The following is a 19591-nucleotide window of genomic DNA, read 5'->3' on the forward strand; positions in this document are numbered from 1 at the left end:
TTTGATTCACCTTTGAGCCTTGATTGATTTGATTGATTCACCACACACTTTAACATAAAAGTAAACATGCACAAGTAACACGTAAGGCACACACACACGTATAAAAGCATTAAAATTTTCCACACTTGAGTTCGATGATTGATTTGATTAGCTTGATTATTGATTGACTAGCTTTATTGCATTGTTACTTCCTATCATTCACAGTCGGTCGTTGATTCACAGTTCGATTATCAGCCGATTAGTTTGATTATACAACACTTACTCCAAATAATATGAAAATCAAAATGAAACTAAAATGAAATTAATCTTTATTAATCTTTAATTCCAATAACAGTCAACACTTGACTTGACTTTGACTTTTTGGAAAACACGGGGTGTTACAATTGTTTATATAAACGAATTTCTTATTCTACAATCTATTTTATATAGCTCGTACACACAAAAATTGTTAACCTTTACCCTAAACGCTTATACCTCGATTTTCAAAATTTACGAAATGCTACTTATCAACCTAGTTGGTTTAATAAATCCATTGCCCACGAAATTTTGTATTCAACGTAACAAAAAAAAAAAAAAAGGACTCATCTTATGCGCTAAAACTAGAGATTTTCTATTTTCAATTAGGAATCAAACCAATTTTTTTCACGCACACCTATGAAATACTACCAATTTTGTTCGATCATTTACTAAAAATTTCTTTCAAAATCAGTAAAATGTTTTATTAAAAACGCTCTTTCAACAATCACTAAAATCGTATACCAAAATCCTTTTCTTAAGAATCAACGTTGTCACAAAAATCGCTAAACTTCAAATTTCTTCTTTAATGCAAAATTATTTAAAACGATGCAAACTTATTTACTTCTAGAACCTTTTCAACCATTATTCAATACGTCAATTTAATTTAAAATGTGTGGGCAAGGAAACTTCATAAGAACCAACCATCTTCAACGAATGTAAATCCTTTTTAAAACAAGAGTAGCATTCCCTTCTTTCACAAAGTATAACACACATAACTAATAAATATTTTATGCTCTCTTTACATTTATAAACTAGATTCTATATGTCATGTCAACTCAATCTATTTTGATTTTAATTAAGCGTCACGCTTTGCTCAAAACAACTATATATGTATATCATTTTATGTGCTTAGGTTTATATCTCGTGACAATTACACTTATACCCTCATTTTTACCTTCATACTCAAAACTTCTTGGCCTTTCTTTTCATGTTTTAATTCGTATATTACGATTCATATCATAAACAAAATCATTACGTATTACACTCATATCCATATTCGTATTTCTACATCTTATGACTACACCTATATTTATATTTACACATTTATGTTAATTTTCATAATCATATCTATATTCATACGTTTTATATTATACTCGTGTTCCAAAATTATACATTTACATTATACTTATGTCCAAGTTTATACTCATATTAATACGATTATACTTACACTCACATTTATACAATTACGTCTACACTAATATTCATATTCGTGTTTATACTCATATATCCTACTTGTACCTGTACCTATACAACTATGCTTAAACTTATATTCACATCCATATATTTTCCTCATACCAATACAATTATGTTTATACGTAAATTCATAGTTATACTCGCATTTATACAATTTATGATAGACTCATACTTATACTCTCATTTATACGATTTACGTTTATGCTCATGCTCATTCGTTTATGCTCAAAATTGTACTCACATATATACTCATACTTCTACTCATACTCCTGGCATGCGTTTTGTGCTTATGCTCTCGTGCGTGTTCGTATTTAAACTTATCCTAGACTCATGCTTTTTACACAAAATTTATACTTTCGCAATATACGCGGGCGAAACCCGAGGGATTCGCTTACGTTGTTATACTATTTGAAACACAAGCGTGCTTATATGCTATGCCTCTATGCACGCAATCTTATTTTTAGAATTTATTTATACCTTAATTCATACACAACTAGTACAAGTTATGCGGATCATGTGACGATCAATGTAATCGCGGGTGCACACGGGATTATAGTGATAGTCGTATGAGAACCATAGAGTGTACTATTGTGTATGGTAAGACACGGAACGTAACATGACACCGGATACGAAACGGACGTCACATGGTCAAAAGATGGTGGATACGCCGTTGGTACTTCCTATATATAAGTGTTTTCACCATGTTACCAAACTCTCGTAAAACGTGCCATGAGAAATTCAGTGTTTTGAAGACCTTTTTGGACCTTATTACCAAAACTTTTTCAAACCTTCCGTCTTCCTAAATTTCGGGACGAAATTTCCTAAAGGAGGGGAGACTGTAACGCCCTGCGTTTTCATAATTTCCCTATTTAGAAACCATTGCTTGGATTTCTATTTTTGGAAACCTTGTATACTTGTAATCGCTCCTTTCATTGTAATCATTATCAAACCGAGACTTGGATCATTAATGAAGCTTGTATTTTGTTACATTTATGTTATACACACTCTATGTATGCTCGTATGTTCGACTTCGTGAATCAATCAATGTCTAATTGTTATTCTTGGAAACTATGTGCGAAACTTATAATTAAACTAAACTTATGCATTGAACGTGTTTTGAACGAGAACGATACTTAATTTTGACATTCATGCACTCAATTATACTTGGTTTATGATAATCATACTTGTCTTGCCCTTAAACAATGCTTATATGACAAGAACATCCCCTAAAACTCTTAAAAACCCTAAACTATGAACTACAGGGGCCAAATTGTCATTTTTCAAACTTAATCCAGAAAATTGGACCCCGTCGCGTAGCGCGACGGGTATGGGGCTTGATGCTCGCGCTACGCGAGCCCCTGTTTTCGGCAGATTGTGTTTCTTGAGCTGATTATGCACGAAATCCCATTAACCAACCTCACCCAATCACCTTTAATCCACCTCTAATCACCTCCAATCACCTCTAATCTCTTCCATTATAAATACTCACCTTCTCCAACCCTCTTTACACTTTCACAACTCCTAAATCTTCACTAAATTGCTCTCTAATCAGCTGAGAATCTGAGTTTTGGACAGATTCGTGAAGCTTTACTAAAGTGAGTGTAACTTGCTCATTTCTCAACCAAATCACTTGGTTCTTCTTCCTATTGCTTTATTATTTCCTTGGGTTTGAATCCTTGGTTTTTCCTTGGAAGAATCAGGCTTGGATTTGCCCTAAAATGGACTAAAACTTTCTGTTTTGTTTCAAACTTATGCAAACTTCATCTAACTTGTGTGAAACACATCTCAAACCAATGTCCTAATGCTTACAACCCCTCTCATGGTTGGTTAAGCTTAAAAACATGGTTGAGACATCTAAATCAGAGGTTAAAACCTCATAAACCTTCTGTTTTAATTAGGGTTTTACCCACAAGTAATGTTCAAATGTGAAACTTGTTGAATGTGTGATGGTTGGATTAGCTTGGGCTATCCTTCATAAGAATCCACTCATTACTTGATGTTTTACCATAGATTAGTTGTTGATAATACCTTAATACTTGTATGTTCATGACCCTCCTTGTTGTTTATAACAACAAGTGTAGTGGTGAACAATAGAGGTGCCTAAATGGAAGCTTGTTCTTCCTACCTCATGTATGTATTCTATGACACAAAGAGGTACCTAAATGGAGACATTAATCTCCTATCTCATGCTTGAATCTTAAGACTTGTAAAACTATATAATATCTAAGTTATTCTATATGTATACATCTAAGTAACTAAGACTTGATGATGACTTAATAGTTATTTGTTAAGTGGACGTTACATCATCTATGACCATGCCCTTGTTACGACTCTAATGGATCTTAGAATCCATGAAATCATACCAACTCTTTTGAGTTTCAATAGTGTCAAGAACAAGAGTTATGTGTACAAGATGATTATTTTCACCTATGTTACTTTCTTTATATTTTAAAAACTCCGAATCTATAATCTTCCGTATACGCCAAACTCACACACCTACGTTTCCTTGTGTAGAAGGACAAGGTGCTCCAAACTAACTCATCTACAAACTTGCTCTCGGAACTTCAAGTCACCACTTGTAAACCGTGAGTATACTCGAACCCATTTCTACTTTTAACACTTTGGGTGCAACATGTATTCTATATTAAACGCACACGACACTTGAAACTTATTTGAAACTTACTCTATCCATTTAAACATGAAACATGAAACTTGTGAATCTTGAGACTTTTTGTGCAATGTGAACGTTTAATTCTTGTGTGTAGTTCCGCCTTAACAATAGTAGCGCTATAGGAGTAATGCACCTCCCCGTTAGTCTTTGGGGTATTGTTAGGAGGAGACATATCAACCTCCCGTTAAACTTTGGGTTAGGTACTTTAAACGCATTGGGAAACTTGGGCTATCACTTGGACTACGTAAACTAGCACGTTGAAACTATTTTGTTATGTTCATGTTGAATATGAGTTTTTATTCTATTATGCTATGTAAACAAACTTGTATACTCGCTCTTTGCTTTTGCATTGAAACTCTATTTTAATACATGTTGCAGGTTGATTATTGAAGTATGGATGATTCATGAAACAAGTTTAGGGTGGACTAGATACACACCTAGATTAATCTATCATTTTGTTGTTATGTTATGTTATGAAACAAAGTTGTTATTTCCTTTTGAATTATGTATGACATTTAGTTTTGAAATGAAATTTGAATTTAACTTAATTATTGTCACATAGTGTTATGACGTTTTGAGCAATCTACACACTTCGTCTCATCCCGATGTTTCCGCCATCGGTTGGGGTGTGACAAGAAACGTGCTTAAACGTTGGAACCAAGCACGAAGAGCTTGCTTTAAACCGTAAAGCGCCCTGGATAACTTGCACACATGATTCGGGTATTTGGAGTTAACAAAGCCGGGCGGCTGCTCCATAAAGACGAGTTCAGTTAGATTGCCATTTAAGAAGGCATTCTTGACATCAAGTTGATGTAACTTCCGGTTATTGAGAACAACAAGGGATAAAACAATCCTTACAGTTGATACTTTGACCACGGGACTGAAAGTAAGGGAATAATCCAAACCTGGAATTTGTGTAAAGCCCTGAGCAACTAAACGAGCTTTGTATCGTTCAATAGTCCCATCTGAGTGATATTTGACACAAAAAACCCATTTGGAACCAACAATACGTATTGTTTTGATGTAACATTGTAGTTTTATACCATATCTACAATGTTTTTGGTTGTAGATATACATTTGTAAAGGAGTAAAGTTTGATAATAGGATTCTAGTGTGTTTTACTGAAAAATATGTAAGACCTATTTTCTTTAAATAAACTCTGTCTAGGTTTTGTTCATAAAAGAAGGAAATAAAATAGAGCAATGCCATAAGGCTATTATTTAATAATGCAAACCTCTTTAACAAATTATAAAAATGTAATTTAGTTTTTGTGTCTTTTAAAAACGTGGTTTCCCCGGTACGCTAACCCGGATTATAATTTTTTCCTCCATAGGAATCCAGGAACCAACTAACCATAGTACTATACTTCCAAAAAAAAAAAAAAAAAGAAAAAAAACTTCCAAAACACACAAAAAGAGAGCATTATTTTTATTTGTTTGTAAAACCTATGAAAGGCCTAGTCTAGTGGTTAACCAAACCCACATGATGAAACCCAAAATTAGAATTACACCTGGCAAAATGGGTGGGTTGGGTCGGGTTACAGGTCAAAATGGGTCGATCAAAAAAAGGGGTTGTTTAGGACATCATTCTCATGAGAGGAGACCACGTAGTCAGGTACCCGGGGAATTACCACTATTTGTTTGGTTTCTTTGTATCATCAGTCATGATTAGAAACTTGGAATGCTTATGGGTTAAATGAAAAACTCATGCCAATTTCCTACGGACCATTTGCGGGTTTAAATGGTTATCCCACACCCAAACATTGATTTGTTCCACGAAAAAACTCTGACAAGAACCACTGTTGTGCATCTAGTTTTTTTCTTAAGATTAACAAGCACAAGTTATTAGAGAAAAAAACAAATTAAATGAAATATAAAATGTTATTAGAAAATAAAAAATAAATTAACAGTGATAGTACTAAATGATAGTATGAGGTGTCACATGGAGAGTGGAGAAGAGTAATTGAATGGAGCGCATTTTTTAGGAAATGAAGGGTGTGGCGTGGTGTTCCCCGTTGCCCCGTGCTGCCAACTCAGCTCCTCGCTCCTTCGTACCGCTTGCATATTGGATAGCCTTGGTTTTCAACTTTTCATGCTATTTAAGTTAGATTTGATCATTTGATTGAAGATTTTACTTTGGTTAGTTCATTTGAGAGAACCGGCTAATGCTAGTGCTACTACTAAGCCCACAGTTGAGTTAGCCCTGTTGACTATTTATAAGCCCAAGTAAATTGTATTAACCCACATATAAAGTGTTCACAACACACATGACACATATTGTACAATAATAATAGAATTCGGCTAATCGAGACTGCTTCCTTTTGAAATTCTTTGATTCAAATTCAAAAACTGAATTCGGAATCCGGTCCAGATAATGACCTGATTCGAATATTCGAAACCCGAAGACGAATACGAGTCAAATTTCGGGTTTTCTGAGTTGTACAACACCTATAAACATAATGTTAAGTTTCAATTTCAAACGTTACAATTCAAAATCAAAAACTCTTATCCAAGAAAACGAAAACCAAACATCTTTACGTATCTATATATCAGAAAACATCCGAACCCAAAGAAAACGACGATATGTACACCACACGTAAACCCAAACCGCTAAATCACTTTGTTAACATCCAAGTTTCCCCCTTCCAAAACCTATAAACCTTAAACCTAGAACCAATGTTCATTGTCTTGTCTTTTGAAATGTACAAAGCACAACAAACACAACCAAACTCAACGTACTCGTACCCGCCAACAGCCAATAATAATTATCAAGCCGTGCTTCCCTCATATCATCCGCAAACCAGTTCCCCTTTCCCCCTTCAGAAGTCGTAAAATACTCAACCAAAAACACCAAAAACGCACTCAGAAAACTCCCTACACCAAACACACTTGTATACAACGCTATACCCATTGTCCGCATCCCCTCCGGCACTGCGCTGTAAAAAAACTCCTGCATTCCCACCACGGTAAAAATATCTGAAATACCCAACAACACGTATTGCGGCAAGAGCCAGAATATACTCAACGTCTCAAGTTCCGAATATTGGAGCCTCTTCATTTCCACGGTGGCTGCGAATATCATTGCGATAACCGAAAGGAACATGCCGATGGCGATACGTTGCATTGTTGTGATCCCATTTTCGTTGCGCAAAATGAGGCGAGTGAAGGGGATGAAGATGGTGTCGTAGAATGGCATGAGGAGGACTATGGATATTGTGATGGCGCTTTGGAGGGTGGCTGGTGGGATTTTGTAGGTGTGTCCTATGTTTCTCTTCATTGACATGCCTTGTTTGATGAAGAAGGTTGCTGGTTGTTGGAATATGACGGCGAACATGAGTAATGTTGTCCAGATTGGTAAGAGTTCGATGACGACTTTTAAGATTTTGACCAGGTGGTTACTGTTGTTGTTGGTTGACTTTTGGTCAGCTAAACATTCGGTTTCGTTTTCTCCTTTTATGCATAGTGGTTTGTCTTCGAGCCTGGAAAAAATAACTAGTATTTAGGACCTGCGTTTTGTAGCGGGGCCGTTAAACCGAACAAAAAGTAACATAAAACATTGAACCATGCATGCGCGTTAAGGCGTGTTAACTTACAAAAATTAAATCGAAAGTAAAACATAGAAAAGAATAACTATGTCGCTGTTAAACCACGACAAAATAGACGTAAAAATGTTGAACAACACACTCGCATTGCAACGTGTTAACTCGCAAATTTTAGACCGAAACTTCAAACGACAAATTTGTAAAATATGAAAAGCATAGGGGAATAAAGTTAAAATTGAAAAGGTGTTGAGGTTAAAAATGAAAAATGTTTGTGATAAATTTGTAGAAGATGAAAAGTAAAGGGATTAAAAGTAAAAAAATTGTGACAAAATCACAAAATTGTAGAAGATGAAAGCTTAAGGATTTTAATATTAGGAAAATGAATAGTGATTGTGTGTGTGTGTGTGGGGGGGGTAAATTTGGTAATTAATATATAGTTAAAGTTAATTAATTAAATAATTAATTAATTAATTAATAATAATAATAATAATAATGATAATAATCTGGCTCAGCTTTGTGGGTGGGTGGGTGGGTTGGGGGACCCCGGTATTTTTCGCTCATTAGTGCCCTATATGTAGTTTTCGTAGAGAATTTTTAGATATATACGTTTTCGACCCCCTAGTCGGAAATCTCAAACTTCGCCACTGATAATAATATAATTTGTTAAAACATTATTAAAACTAATGTGTTTCTTTTTTAAATATTGTAACCGGGGTTGCTAACCATAAATTCATAATTTCTTGAAATTGTATTTTTATGACCGCGTGTCAATATAAGGTAAAAGCGTACTCATGTTTGTGACAAATTTGTGTCCCTGACCTTAAGCTATCAAATCGATGCTAAAAAGTGAAACCGGGTTGCAAACCCCGGATTTTAGTCTAGTCAAATCGTGTTATACAAGGTAAACTTATGAGACATGGCAACAATAATGAATCCGTGGTTGGAAACAACGGTTTTAAGGAAATTAGGAATCAATAATTAGCAACCCCATCTACAATATCTTTAAAAAACAATAGACTACACTAAGAGTTTACTAAAACAAAACAAAACTGAGAAAGTAAGTTTAAGGGGCAAAAAATGTAAAATTGACATTAGTGAAGGACGAAACTTGTATTTTTCATTTAATAAAACCACAAAACAATATTTTTGAAACCCGTTATTGCAACTTCATTAATGTAATAGCTTTCATCATTGCAAGAGTTAAAAAAAATGATTTAAATTGTCATTTTATTCTATATGATTTGGGTTATTTTGTCAGTTTAGTCCAAAGGTTTGAAATGTTGCTATTTTAGTCTAAATAGTTTAAAGCGTTGTCATCTTAGTCCACTGAGGTAACTCCGTCCATTTTTTCTGTTAGCTAGAAGGGTAATCTGATCATTTTATATGGTCGAATTGGCCTTCTAGTTAATAGAATTACATATAAAATGACCGAATTGAGTTAATAGAATAAAGGGATGGAGTTAACCTAGTGGACTAAAATGACAATGTTTGAAACTATTTGAACTAAAATGACAACATTTCAAACATTTGAACTAAAGTGATAAAACAGTTTAAACCACATGAACTAAAATGATATTCAACTCAATAATTTTTTAAAGTTGTACAATTTTTCGGTTTTGGGAAAAGGAAGCTTGCAAAAGCTACAACCAAAATGAAATATATAAGTTGAAAATGAATCATAAAGCACTTACTCTAGCTCCACAATGTTGGCTTTCTCCTCATTTTTCAAATGGATAAATTTAGATACACAACTTTTAACAGCCTGAACAACTTTCTCCACTGATTTAACGTCATTGTTCCGATCATTATCATACGAGTAAAACCGGCTGCCGCAAGAAAACACGATCATCGACACCGCCATAGCCATGGCGGGCACCGCAAACCCCAAACCCCAACCCACCGAGTCTTGAATATTCGGCATGATTGACACGCCTAAAAGACTGCCACTACATATACCAAAATACCACCATTGAAAAAACATACTTTTTTTGTCGGGACTGGTATCGGTTTTTGTTGTTGGAAGCTCATCCTCAGTGTCGATTTGATCCGCCCCGAACGCCTGCAATGACGGGTTGTACCCGCCTATGCCTAACGAAATTAAATAAAGTGAAATATACAATGATAACGATGAGGACGAGGAGTTTGTTTTGTTTAATGCTGTTGATGTTAACGCCAAAAGCCCCTAAAAGTTAACACCAAAAAAAAAATAATAATAATCAATCCAAACATGAAACACCCTTTAGAAACTTAGAATAAAATTCGATTATAGTTAATGAAACTGTGCTGAGTTGGGCTGAGCTGTTGATACGTACAATGAGATAGATGCAAGAGGAAGCTAAAATGGTGGAGTAACGGTTCCAATACGAGTCGACTAGCGGCGCGACAAGTAACGGCACCATTGATGTAAAACCGGTCCAGCCGTTGACGGTTTGGGCGGCGGACGAGCTGGTCATCTGCATCACTTCCGTGAGGTAGATGACCAGATTCGACCCCACGCCTTTAAACACGAAGCGTTCGATCCCAGCGATCACTATCGATAACCAAAGGGAAATCAGAAACAATAATAATTAATCAACATGTGGGTGGTGAAAACAGGAAAATGATTGATAGATACCTATAAGAAGAACACATGGTTTGTTGAGTGCCCGAAATCTTTTAACTCCGGCCATTTGTTGAGATGGATATCAATGTTTGTAATTGGAGGTGATTGGAGAGATAGGCAAGGCACGATTGCTTGAAATTTAATGTTGTTGGAGACGCTAAAGTTTTTTAAGTAATGGAACACTTGGCAAATCACTAACAAAATTAAAGGCAAAAAAGATGAAGAAAAAAAGATGGTAATCTGGTCAGTTGAAAGTGTCGTCACAAGGCCTATACGACAGGAAAATGTCAGATTAATGTGATCGATTTTGTTCTGAAACAAACAACCTCTGCTCTGCCCCTAGTGTTCACCATCCTAGATAGTTATGTTTCGGGAATAACTGAATAGTTTGATACTTTGATTAGTTGACTGGTTTAATAACGGTACATGATTTTGCTAATACTAGTATAACAAAACTAAGAGGCTGTTTGTTTAGCTCTTAACACGTCTCTTAATTTAGCTTTTAACACGTCTCTTAATGGTTCAGACATTTTACTGGTTTAGAACTTAATGGTTCAGACTGTTTGTTTCGCAAGCAGATGTCTGAGTGATTCGGACATTTGCTTTTGAATGGTTAAGCGTTATACTATGGTTAAGACATCTTATCTGAATTGGTTAAACATTTGCCTCTAATTGGTTAAACATTATACTGGCTCTTAATGATTCAGATCTCTTACTGATTCAGCATTTAATGATTAAGATTTCTTACTGATTCATCACTTACTCATTTAAAATTTGCCAAACAGTCCCTAATAATATGTTAAGAGTTATATTAAAATGATCTATATTAAGTTTCTGATCAACCCAACCTGGCCGTTCGTTACTATTTTCCTTCATTTTTTTTTTTTTTTTTTGGCAAAAATGAATCCCATAGACGTTTGTAATAATTATAAGAAATTAAGAAGTAAGACCATCTATTTCTCAAAACTCGTGAACACTGAGGAGTTTAAAAGCATGATTATGACGATTTTGGATAAAATGATCACATGATTAAAAGCATGCTTATACAAACTAATATTGTGTTACGTATAATACTGCTTTCGGAAAAGATGTAGAAAGCAGGGCTTTAGGAAATGTGAGATTAATTGTGGAACATAGCTGTCAATGGATAGATATGATGATCCATTTAACCGTTAAAGTATTTAAGGTGTGGTAAGTATTGTAAAATGCCAAACGTTGACACAAAGCGTGACTCCTTGTACAAGGATTAGTGTACGTATAAAATACTTGTTTTTCCGTATGAATTTGATATTGTAATTTATTATAATTTATAGCCTCTTATTTCATGCATATATATAATGTATAGTAAAGAACCAAAAAATTAACATAAATACGTATGTTCCGTATGAAAATAATCGCTTAATTATAGTATCTTAATTACATGCATATCTATACTATATAATAAAAGAAACCATGTTTGGGACACATGGCGCTCTATGAGGCGTTCTTAATTATTTTTCTAAATATTTATTATGGAAATTCAATTATTGATAGTATTAAATTTAAAATTTGTAGAAGAGATTTTAATGATAAAGACAAAGATAACTGATAATAATATATTAATTATTATAATCATATATTAGTTAAAATATAATAGCGTTTTAAATATTTATAAAGATAAAGATTTTATATAATTGGTAGTTTGAGTAAATTGTCATTTTAGTCCCTGAGTTTTTGTCCAAATTGTCATTTTAGTCCAAATAGTTTTTTTCTCCTCTAGGTCCCTGACTTTTCCTTTTTCTTGCCATTTTGATCACATTGTCTAACTTAGTCTAGAAAGAAGGTTATAATCAGAGGTATTTTTGGCATTAAACTATTATGAGGTTTATAAATTATGTTGTAAACTACCTCTGGTTATCACTACACAACAGTTATACCAAAAATACCCCTGGTTATAACCAGATTTTTAGACTGAGTTAGGCAATGCGATCAAAATGACAAGAAAATGGAAAAGTCAGGGACCCGGAGGAGAAAAAAACTATTTTGACTAAAATGGCAATTTGAAACAAACCTCATGGACTAAAATGGCAATTTACTCTTGGTAGTTGTAATTGTTTTTATATTTTGATGATAAGGACAAGGATAACTGATAATCACATATAAAAATGAAAATATTTATTTTAATCAACTGTTTCGTTAAAAGGATTTATTCGATACATGTAGAACATATGTATTTTTTATACATGTGGTATATTTAGAATCCTACTTCTAATAAAGGATCCCATTACCCCGTTTTACACTCCAATAAAATAATAATATTAAATCCTAATATCCAGCTTATCTCTTATATATTTAATATTTTTTACTAAAATATTTCTTTTATTTTTTCTCTGCTAATTATCCAACATCAGGTAATACGTAAGTTTCTAACCTAATAATAAATAAAAAACAAAGTAAAATGTTATAAACCATGTAATACACAACTCTGAACTCTCTAACCTAATAAAAAATAAAGTGAGATGTTACAATAAGTAAATAATATCTCAAAGTTCATTTTGTTAGAAAACACATCTTGATGACTAAATATGTTAACGATTACATTATTCGTGTAAGACATGTGTTTATTTAAATTGTGCAGTACACGAGTTTTTAAAAGATATAACTATTATATTACTTAATATATAAAATTATATTTATTCAACCCGTGTAATACACGGGGTTCTAACCTAGTATAAATATATATTAAGTGTCATTCAATACATAACCAATTTATTTAGAGAACCGCAACTCCTTGTTTAACTTTGATACACAAGACGATTACTAGGGATGTAAACGAGCCGAGCCGAGCCCGAGCCCGACTAGGCTCGAGCTCGGCTCGTTATGTTTTTATGAAGCTCGAGCTCGAGCTCGGCTCGGTTCGAGCCTACTTCTCTGAGCTCGAGCTCGGCTCGCGAGTAAAACCCAAAGCTCGAGCTCGGCTCGAGTTATTTCGAGAACAACCTCAAATGAGCTAAAAGCTCGGCTCGAGCTCGGCTCACCAATGTTATCATCATCATTATTATATTATATATATAAAAAACTAAAATTCTTTTTAGGCTCGTTTGGGCTCGCGAGCCTAAACGAGCTTTGTATTTCAGGCTCGCGTTCGGGCTCGATAACTAAACGAGCTCTATTTCAGGCTCGAGCTCGTTAAGGCTCGACTCGTTCGAGCTTTTAACCGAGCCGATCACGAGTAGCTCTCGAGCCTCTAAGCTTGTTTACACCCCTAACGATTATGCAAGTGAAATTTATTACACACATTGAATTCCTTCCGTATATGTATAACAATATTATGCAGCCTACACGTTTTCCATCTGTCTGTCTAAATCACGATCTCATTTGAGAAATGCTATTAATTGAAAGTAAACAGTTTTTTTAACAGTAAAACTAACATGATGTGGTTTTTTATATGTATAAAAACAAGGGAGACAAGTAGACAAAAATGAATGTAGAGGGTGGTAAAGTGAAACATTGAATGCATGGGTTCGGTGCATGCAAATCCCACGTGGACAGTGGAATGGTCGAGGAACTTCCACGCATCTAGAACAAGTCCATCGCGTGTCCACTGCCAATTTGTTGTGCCACCTGAGACTAAATTCACTAAATTGCATCCACTTGGATTTGAGGATTTAATTGTTTTTATATTTATGAAATAAATGTATTTTATTACTATAAATAAGCAACAATTATATAATACTCTAATTTTCAACATTCTTGTGCAATGAGAGTTGTAAGTTGTGCTTATTTGGTTTTTTTTGCTATGTTTGGTTGTACAACATGCTTTATTGGTGGATGGGTTTATTTAGTACACACACGTGTCTTTTTCATTCCCCACCATCAAAGAAGCCAGAGAAAGAGAGAGTACATTAACAGAGAAAAACTACAGAAGAGAAATCGAGAGCAGGAAGTGTCTCCGCTGACAGGTTCCTGGCACGTGAAGACGGTGCCGGCTCAAGGGTCGGTGACCACCGTTCTGCGACCACCGTCCGGACTTCTTCGGCGACGTCATCTTCTCAGCCGGCACGTCACAAATAGGCAATTGGGATAAGTTTCCTTACTTTTTCACAATTTCACCAGTTTCAGTATCGTTAGGACCGGAGCTCTAACCTGCTCCATCTTTTTCTTTCGTTCAAGCCTGCGATCCCCTTTCTTGAACCTCTTAGGGTTTTTTTTTGTTACCATTTACTTGTATAGAGTTACAATATTACAGCAATACAAGTTACAACTATTGACATGTATTATATTCGATTATTTCATGTATTGAAGATTTGAAATTATTCGAATTGACAGATTAGTCTATTACTTTTGTTATTTTGTATTGATCTTCTTCAGATTGCTAATTTAGATTTGAATTCCAGAAATGATGCCTAATTTTCTAGATTTATATACTCAAAACACTAACCAGTAGCCTGCAATTCTAGACCACACGCAAATTAGGGTTAAAATGTTGCGGTTGAAAGCAATTCGGCCGACGAATGACAAGATCGTGAAGATCCAATTGCATCCTATGCATCCGTGGCTTGTAATCGCCGATGCATCTGATCACGTTTCAGTTTGGAATTGGGAACACCGCCTGGTGAATGATTGATTGATTATTACTTATTGTTACTATTATTTAATTTAGGTTTTTACTTTTGTTGTTTTGTTTCCTTCAATTCAATTCAATTGTTTGTTTGTTTGTTTGTTTGTTTTTAGGTGATATATGAGTTGAAAGCTGGAGGTGTTGATAAACGGCGTTTGGTTGGTGCTAAGTTGGAGAAGCTTGCAGAGGGCGAATCAGGTGCTAAGTTGGAGAAGGTTGCAGCCAGCCCAACACGTCATTTTGTCAGCCGGCATGTCACAAATAGGCAATTGTGAAATTTTTTTTAATGTTATTTGATTCTTTATGATGAATTGAAGTCACCTTATGTGTGGTGTTCTTAATCCCCAATTTTTGTCCACATTATCTGCACTAGGTTGGTTTAATTTTCCACAAATTAAATCCATCATTTCTTCAAAACTATTGAAATTAGATGTTGCTGACACTGTGGTTTTTTTTTCAAATCTTGAATGCAGTTCATCAATACAGTTGCTAAGGGATTTAAAAACACTAATTGAGACGACGGATCTCATGGGGATATTGGTTTGTATCTCAAATAGGGGTTACAACAGAAATTTTTAGCAGGTAATGTTTTGCTCTTATATATGAAGCCGGAGTATTTAGAACTTTTAGTTAGCATTATTAACTAAATTTTTAGCATGCTACCTTATGAAGTGTATTTTAGTTACAGATTTAGCATTATTAACTAATTTTTTTATAGGTTGTCATCATCATAAACACGGCGTGGCGGCTGAGGAAGGCGATGATTAGGGTTTCGACAACTTCTCCTAATCAGATTCCACTTGCTCTTACCACCAGTCCTCACCGTGCATGTGACATGTTCATATATATCGGCAACAATACGGTAGGTATTGATTATTCACCACCATATCCAATAACGGATTCCTAGAGGTCCTGGTTGAGTAGTTAATCGATTGAATGGTTAATTAGTGCTTAAAATGAAGCGATAATGGACTTGAATTTTATAGGTCCTGTGGTTGGAGAAAGGGCGTTTGTGAAGCACCGTCCATTTGAACCAAGTGGTACGTTCTGGTGGAGAATGATTATAGCTGGAACAAAGGTACACAGAGTGCAAGAATGCCTAGATCTCTTTGTTTTTATTGAGAATTTTTTAAACTTAAGGTTGCTTTTGTGTTAACAGGTGCATTTTTTTACAGTGTGATCATGTTTGTTGTTTAATTCATCAACAATTCCTTGGTATGCTTGGTTATTATCCACTTCTTCGTCGTTAGGCTAACAAGACTTGCTCTAAGTTTTTGATGATCTTTCTGGAATTAAGAAGTATTACGATTTGGTATCACATGAAATGACTTTTATCACTAAATTGAAATTTGGGTTTTAGTGTTCTTGGGTAAAGTTGGGAATTTTGAAATTTGATGTTATATCATTAGTTATATATAATGAAAATTGTTGGAATGATCATATGAAACATGATAGAATTAATGGAATTAAGTTTTATAATAAAATAAGCAATTATATAATTGTTAGAATGATAATTTTAAACATGTCAACGAGTCGGAACAATGTTTGTAAGGTACTAAACTAAACATTTGTGTCACACCCCGAATTTCCACGTGTCACCAGTGGGCCCGGTGGGGGAGTATCGTGACGTAGTTGATATCATCATAGTCAAACAACACAAATTATAATGCACAGCGGAAGCAAAAGAAATAGATTTATTTCAACCATCAAATGTAATATTTAAGTATCACAAGTAGTCGAAATAGATTCACAGGCGGATCGGAATAAAAGGAGAAAATTGTTCAACAGATAAATGCATCCCAAAGCTTGCGAGACTCTATGACGCTAAGGAGAGACCAGCCTATTTCGTATAGCACCTGCACTTAATCTTTTTGGGGAAAATACGTCAGTTTACACTGGTAAATACAAATTAACTGACTCATTTTGAAAAGGGTTTTAAAAATTGATTTAAATGCTCAAGGCACAAAACATTTTATAACTTGGGAATAATTAATCAAAGTTAAACTTGTAAAAGATTTATATGTTTGTTGTGCGTTCAGTCGCCCGAGTCGTGTCGGGTTTAAGGTTAATTGACTCACCACTTAGTATAAGTCCGCGGCGGGAAGCCAACGTTTATACCTTAATAATGGACATAATACCGGGTGTACGCCTACACCCGGGTGTCAAGGTCGTGGCCAAAAATGATGCCAAGGATATCCGGGACATGGTCAATAAGCTCCCAAAGGCGTAAAAACAAACAAAACCAAGTTTTCAAACGGGTCACATTGATAGTACCCAACTACTAATGAGTTGGGGTCAATTGCCCGACCAAGCGGTATTTTATATACCGTACCCCCAAGCCCGTATAGGGAAAATAAGTTAAAAGTATTTACCTGAGCAAGTATAAACCACAAAAGCAAAAATGCAAGTGTCTTTTACGGGGCTCCTATTCTGGAACGAAGGTTTAATATAACCTATTAGAATCCTAACGGGTCTTTTAACATAGCCTAAGCTTAGACCGGTTAGTTTTGAAGAATAAAATATGGTTTAATCGCGAGGAATGCGAAAACCTGGAAGGAATGTGACTTAGACCCTACAAGCTTGGATACTTGTATAATATGGGTAAACTAAACACATTCTGGTTTTAGAGACTAAGATGATACGATTTGACCCGTTTCGGCTAATATGCGTGAACTAGTCACATAAGCCGATCCGAACGCGAAAGTGCGTAACGAGTAACCATATAAGTCATATGCAAGTTTCCTGAGATTATATGCACCAAATGTGTTGTAATATCAGTAAGGTATGTCCAATTATACCCCAAATGGTTTTAAATTCAATTTACGCTTTATAAGGGCATTTTGGTCATTTTAAAGGGTATAAAAGAGTTAAACTAAGATTCTGAGTCTTATATCTGAATAAATCAGTAATTATACTTAGTTTATCATGTTATAACAGTAGGGTATCATATATATGTGAATTTTATTGATTACAACCATCTTATGTTCCAAAAGGGCATTTTAGTAATTTCACATAAGCTTAAAGGCTCAAAACTGGGAATCTGAGTTTCTAACTCGGGTTTACTGTTATAATATAAATTGTTATAAAATATATCAGTAGGTATTAGACCTTTTATATAAAAACTAATTTTGACATATACTATGTCGTAAAAATGCCTGAAAAGGCGATTTGGGGCCATATCCGGGTTTTAAAAGAAAAGCTGATATTTTTATAATTCCAGAAGGCTCAAAATAATATATTTAGCATAATAAATCAGTAGGAAAAAGTTTGGGGTCAAAAGGTTTTGTAAAATTCATTCTATGGCCGAAAAGGGCAAAACCGGCATAAGCCGAATTAAGCTTAAACCTCTAGTTATGCTCATTCTAAAAATAAATAAAAATCTTTAAAATTCCCAAAATATTATTATATGACAGTGGGTATAAAGTTTTTATATAAAATCTAAGTTTAGATAGGCTATGCGTTAATTACGCTAATTATTCACTAAGAAGGCTTCTAATTACGCTAATGAGCATAACTCTTAATCTGGACTTCAAACTGATGTCAAATTTTGGGAACAAGTTTATATTTCAGTATCTAACATGTCTACCCCTTTTATTTTTCAAAAATCATGATTTTTAGACCTTTGGGCATAATGGTCAACATATGTGCATTTAACGGAATCATGCATATCAACAAGATATCTAATGAACCGAGTTGTATAATCACTGGAGGATATACTAACATGTTATTAGGTCCAAAAGAAGCTCTAAGGCAATCTTAATCTTGACTAAAACGGGTCAGAACTGAAAGTCAAAGCGAAAGTCAAACTATGCGACTTTCGGTTCCGAACCGGGTCTAAACAGAAAATTGTTGAGTTGAACATGTTGGAACATGTTCTTATACTTATTACCAAGTTATATTAATGTTCAAACAGGTTACATGCAACCTACATTGCTAATTATGTATTAATTTGAAATTAAGCATCCTGTTGACTTTTTATAGTTAGCTTTGACTCGACAATTGACATGCTTAGAGTGGGAATCTGGAAATACCCTTTTAAGAGTTTGTTACCCACTTAATTACCTACTTAAAGGTATCTTTAATTCGTGATTTGACAGAGCACATTATGATTAATCACGGAGTCAAACCTTAATTACGATGGTTTGACTTTTACTTAATTAGCTAAGCTAGAATGGATTAAAGGAGGTTAAGGACACTTACAAGAGTCCTAAGAAGGATTATGGAGCCTAAGAAAACTTGGTGTAGACCAGAGAAGTTCCAGAGGTGCCTTGAATCAAAGTCCCAAGTGTGCAAGCTCAAATGGTTACAATTCAAGTCCTTATATAGTGAACCAAGAGGTCCAAGATTGTGACAAACAAGTCTACAATGGTTGGGGGATCATCCCAGGTGTCCCTAGAGGGCTAATTACTGCCTAGCAAGCCCATAGTTTCAAAATTTTACGTTTTAAGTCGGTTAAACGGGCTGGACAGGCAGCTGTCCAAAACCTGCTGCCAGCGACGGTCTTACGGACCGTAAGCTTGAGGCCTTACGGTCCGTAAGGACCTCTTACGGACCGTAAGCTTAAATGGTTACGGTCCGTAACTGACCTTGCTGAAACATGTTCAGGTGCTCTCCTTACGGACTGTAAGCCTAAGGCCTTGCGGTCCGTAACTGTAACATCCCGAAAATATAAGTTCATAAAATTTA

The 19591-nt window shown here is 34.9% G+C and overlaps 1 protein-coding gene across 1 annotated transcript; it reads right to left on the reverse strand.

Annotated features, from left to right (window-relative positions):
• Window positions 1–6612: 6612 nt before the first annotated feature.
• LOC110903916 (protein NRT1/ PTR FAMILY 5.8) lies at window positions 6613–10475 on the reverse strand. The gene is made up of 4 exons (XM_022149713.2): window positions 10318–10475; window positions 10016–10233; window positions 9395–9885; window positions 6613–7640 (listed from the first exon to the last, which is right to left on the reverse strand). The coding sequence occupies exons 1-4, from the start codon at window positions 10370–10372 to the stop codon at window positions 6842–6844; spliced, it is 1563 nt and encodes a 520-aa protein (XP_022005405.1). The 5' UTR covers window positions 10373–10475; the 3' UTR covers window positions 6613–6841.
• Between the last annotated feature and the right edge of the window lie 9116 nt (window positions 10476–19591).

Source organism: Helianthus annuus, chromosome 14 (genome assembly GCF_002127325.2).
Source record: "Helianthus annuus cultivar XRQ/B chromosome 14, HanXRQr2.0-SUNRISE, whole genome shotgun sequence".
Lineage (NCBI taxonomy): Eukaryota > Viridiplantae > Streptophyta > Magnoliopsida > Asterales > Asteraceae > Helianthus > Helianthus annuus.

Excerpts from the sequence above, each read along its gene's own strand:
- LOC110903916 (XM_022149713.2), bottom strand. The coding sequence starts at position 10,372 with ATGGCCGGAGTTAAAAGATTTCGGGCACTCAACAAACCATGTGTTCTT. Across the intron at positions 10,234-10,317 it reads ACCATGTGTTCTTCTTATAG|TGATCGCTGGGATCGAACGC; the intron begins GTATCTATCAAT and ends GGTTATCGATAG. Across the intron at positions 9,886-10,015 it reads CCTCTTGCATCTATCTCATT|GGGCTTTTGGCGTTAACATC; the intron begins GTACGTATCAAC and ends GTTAACTTTTAG.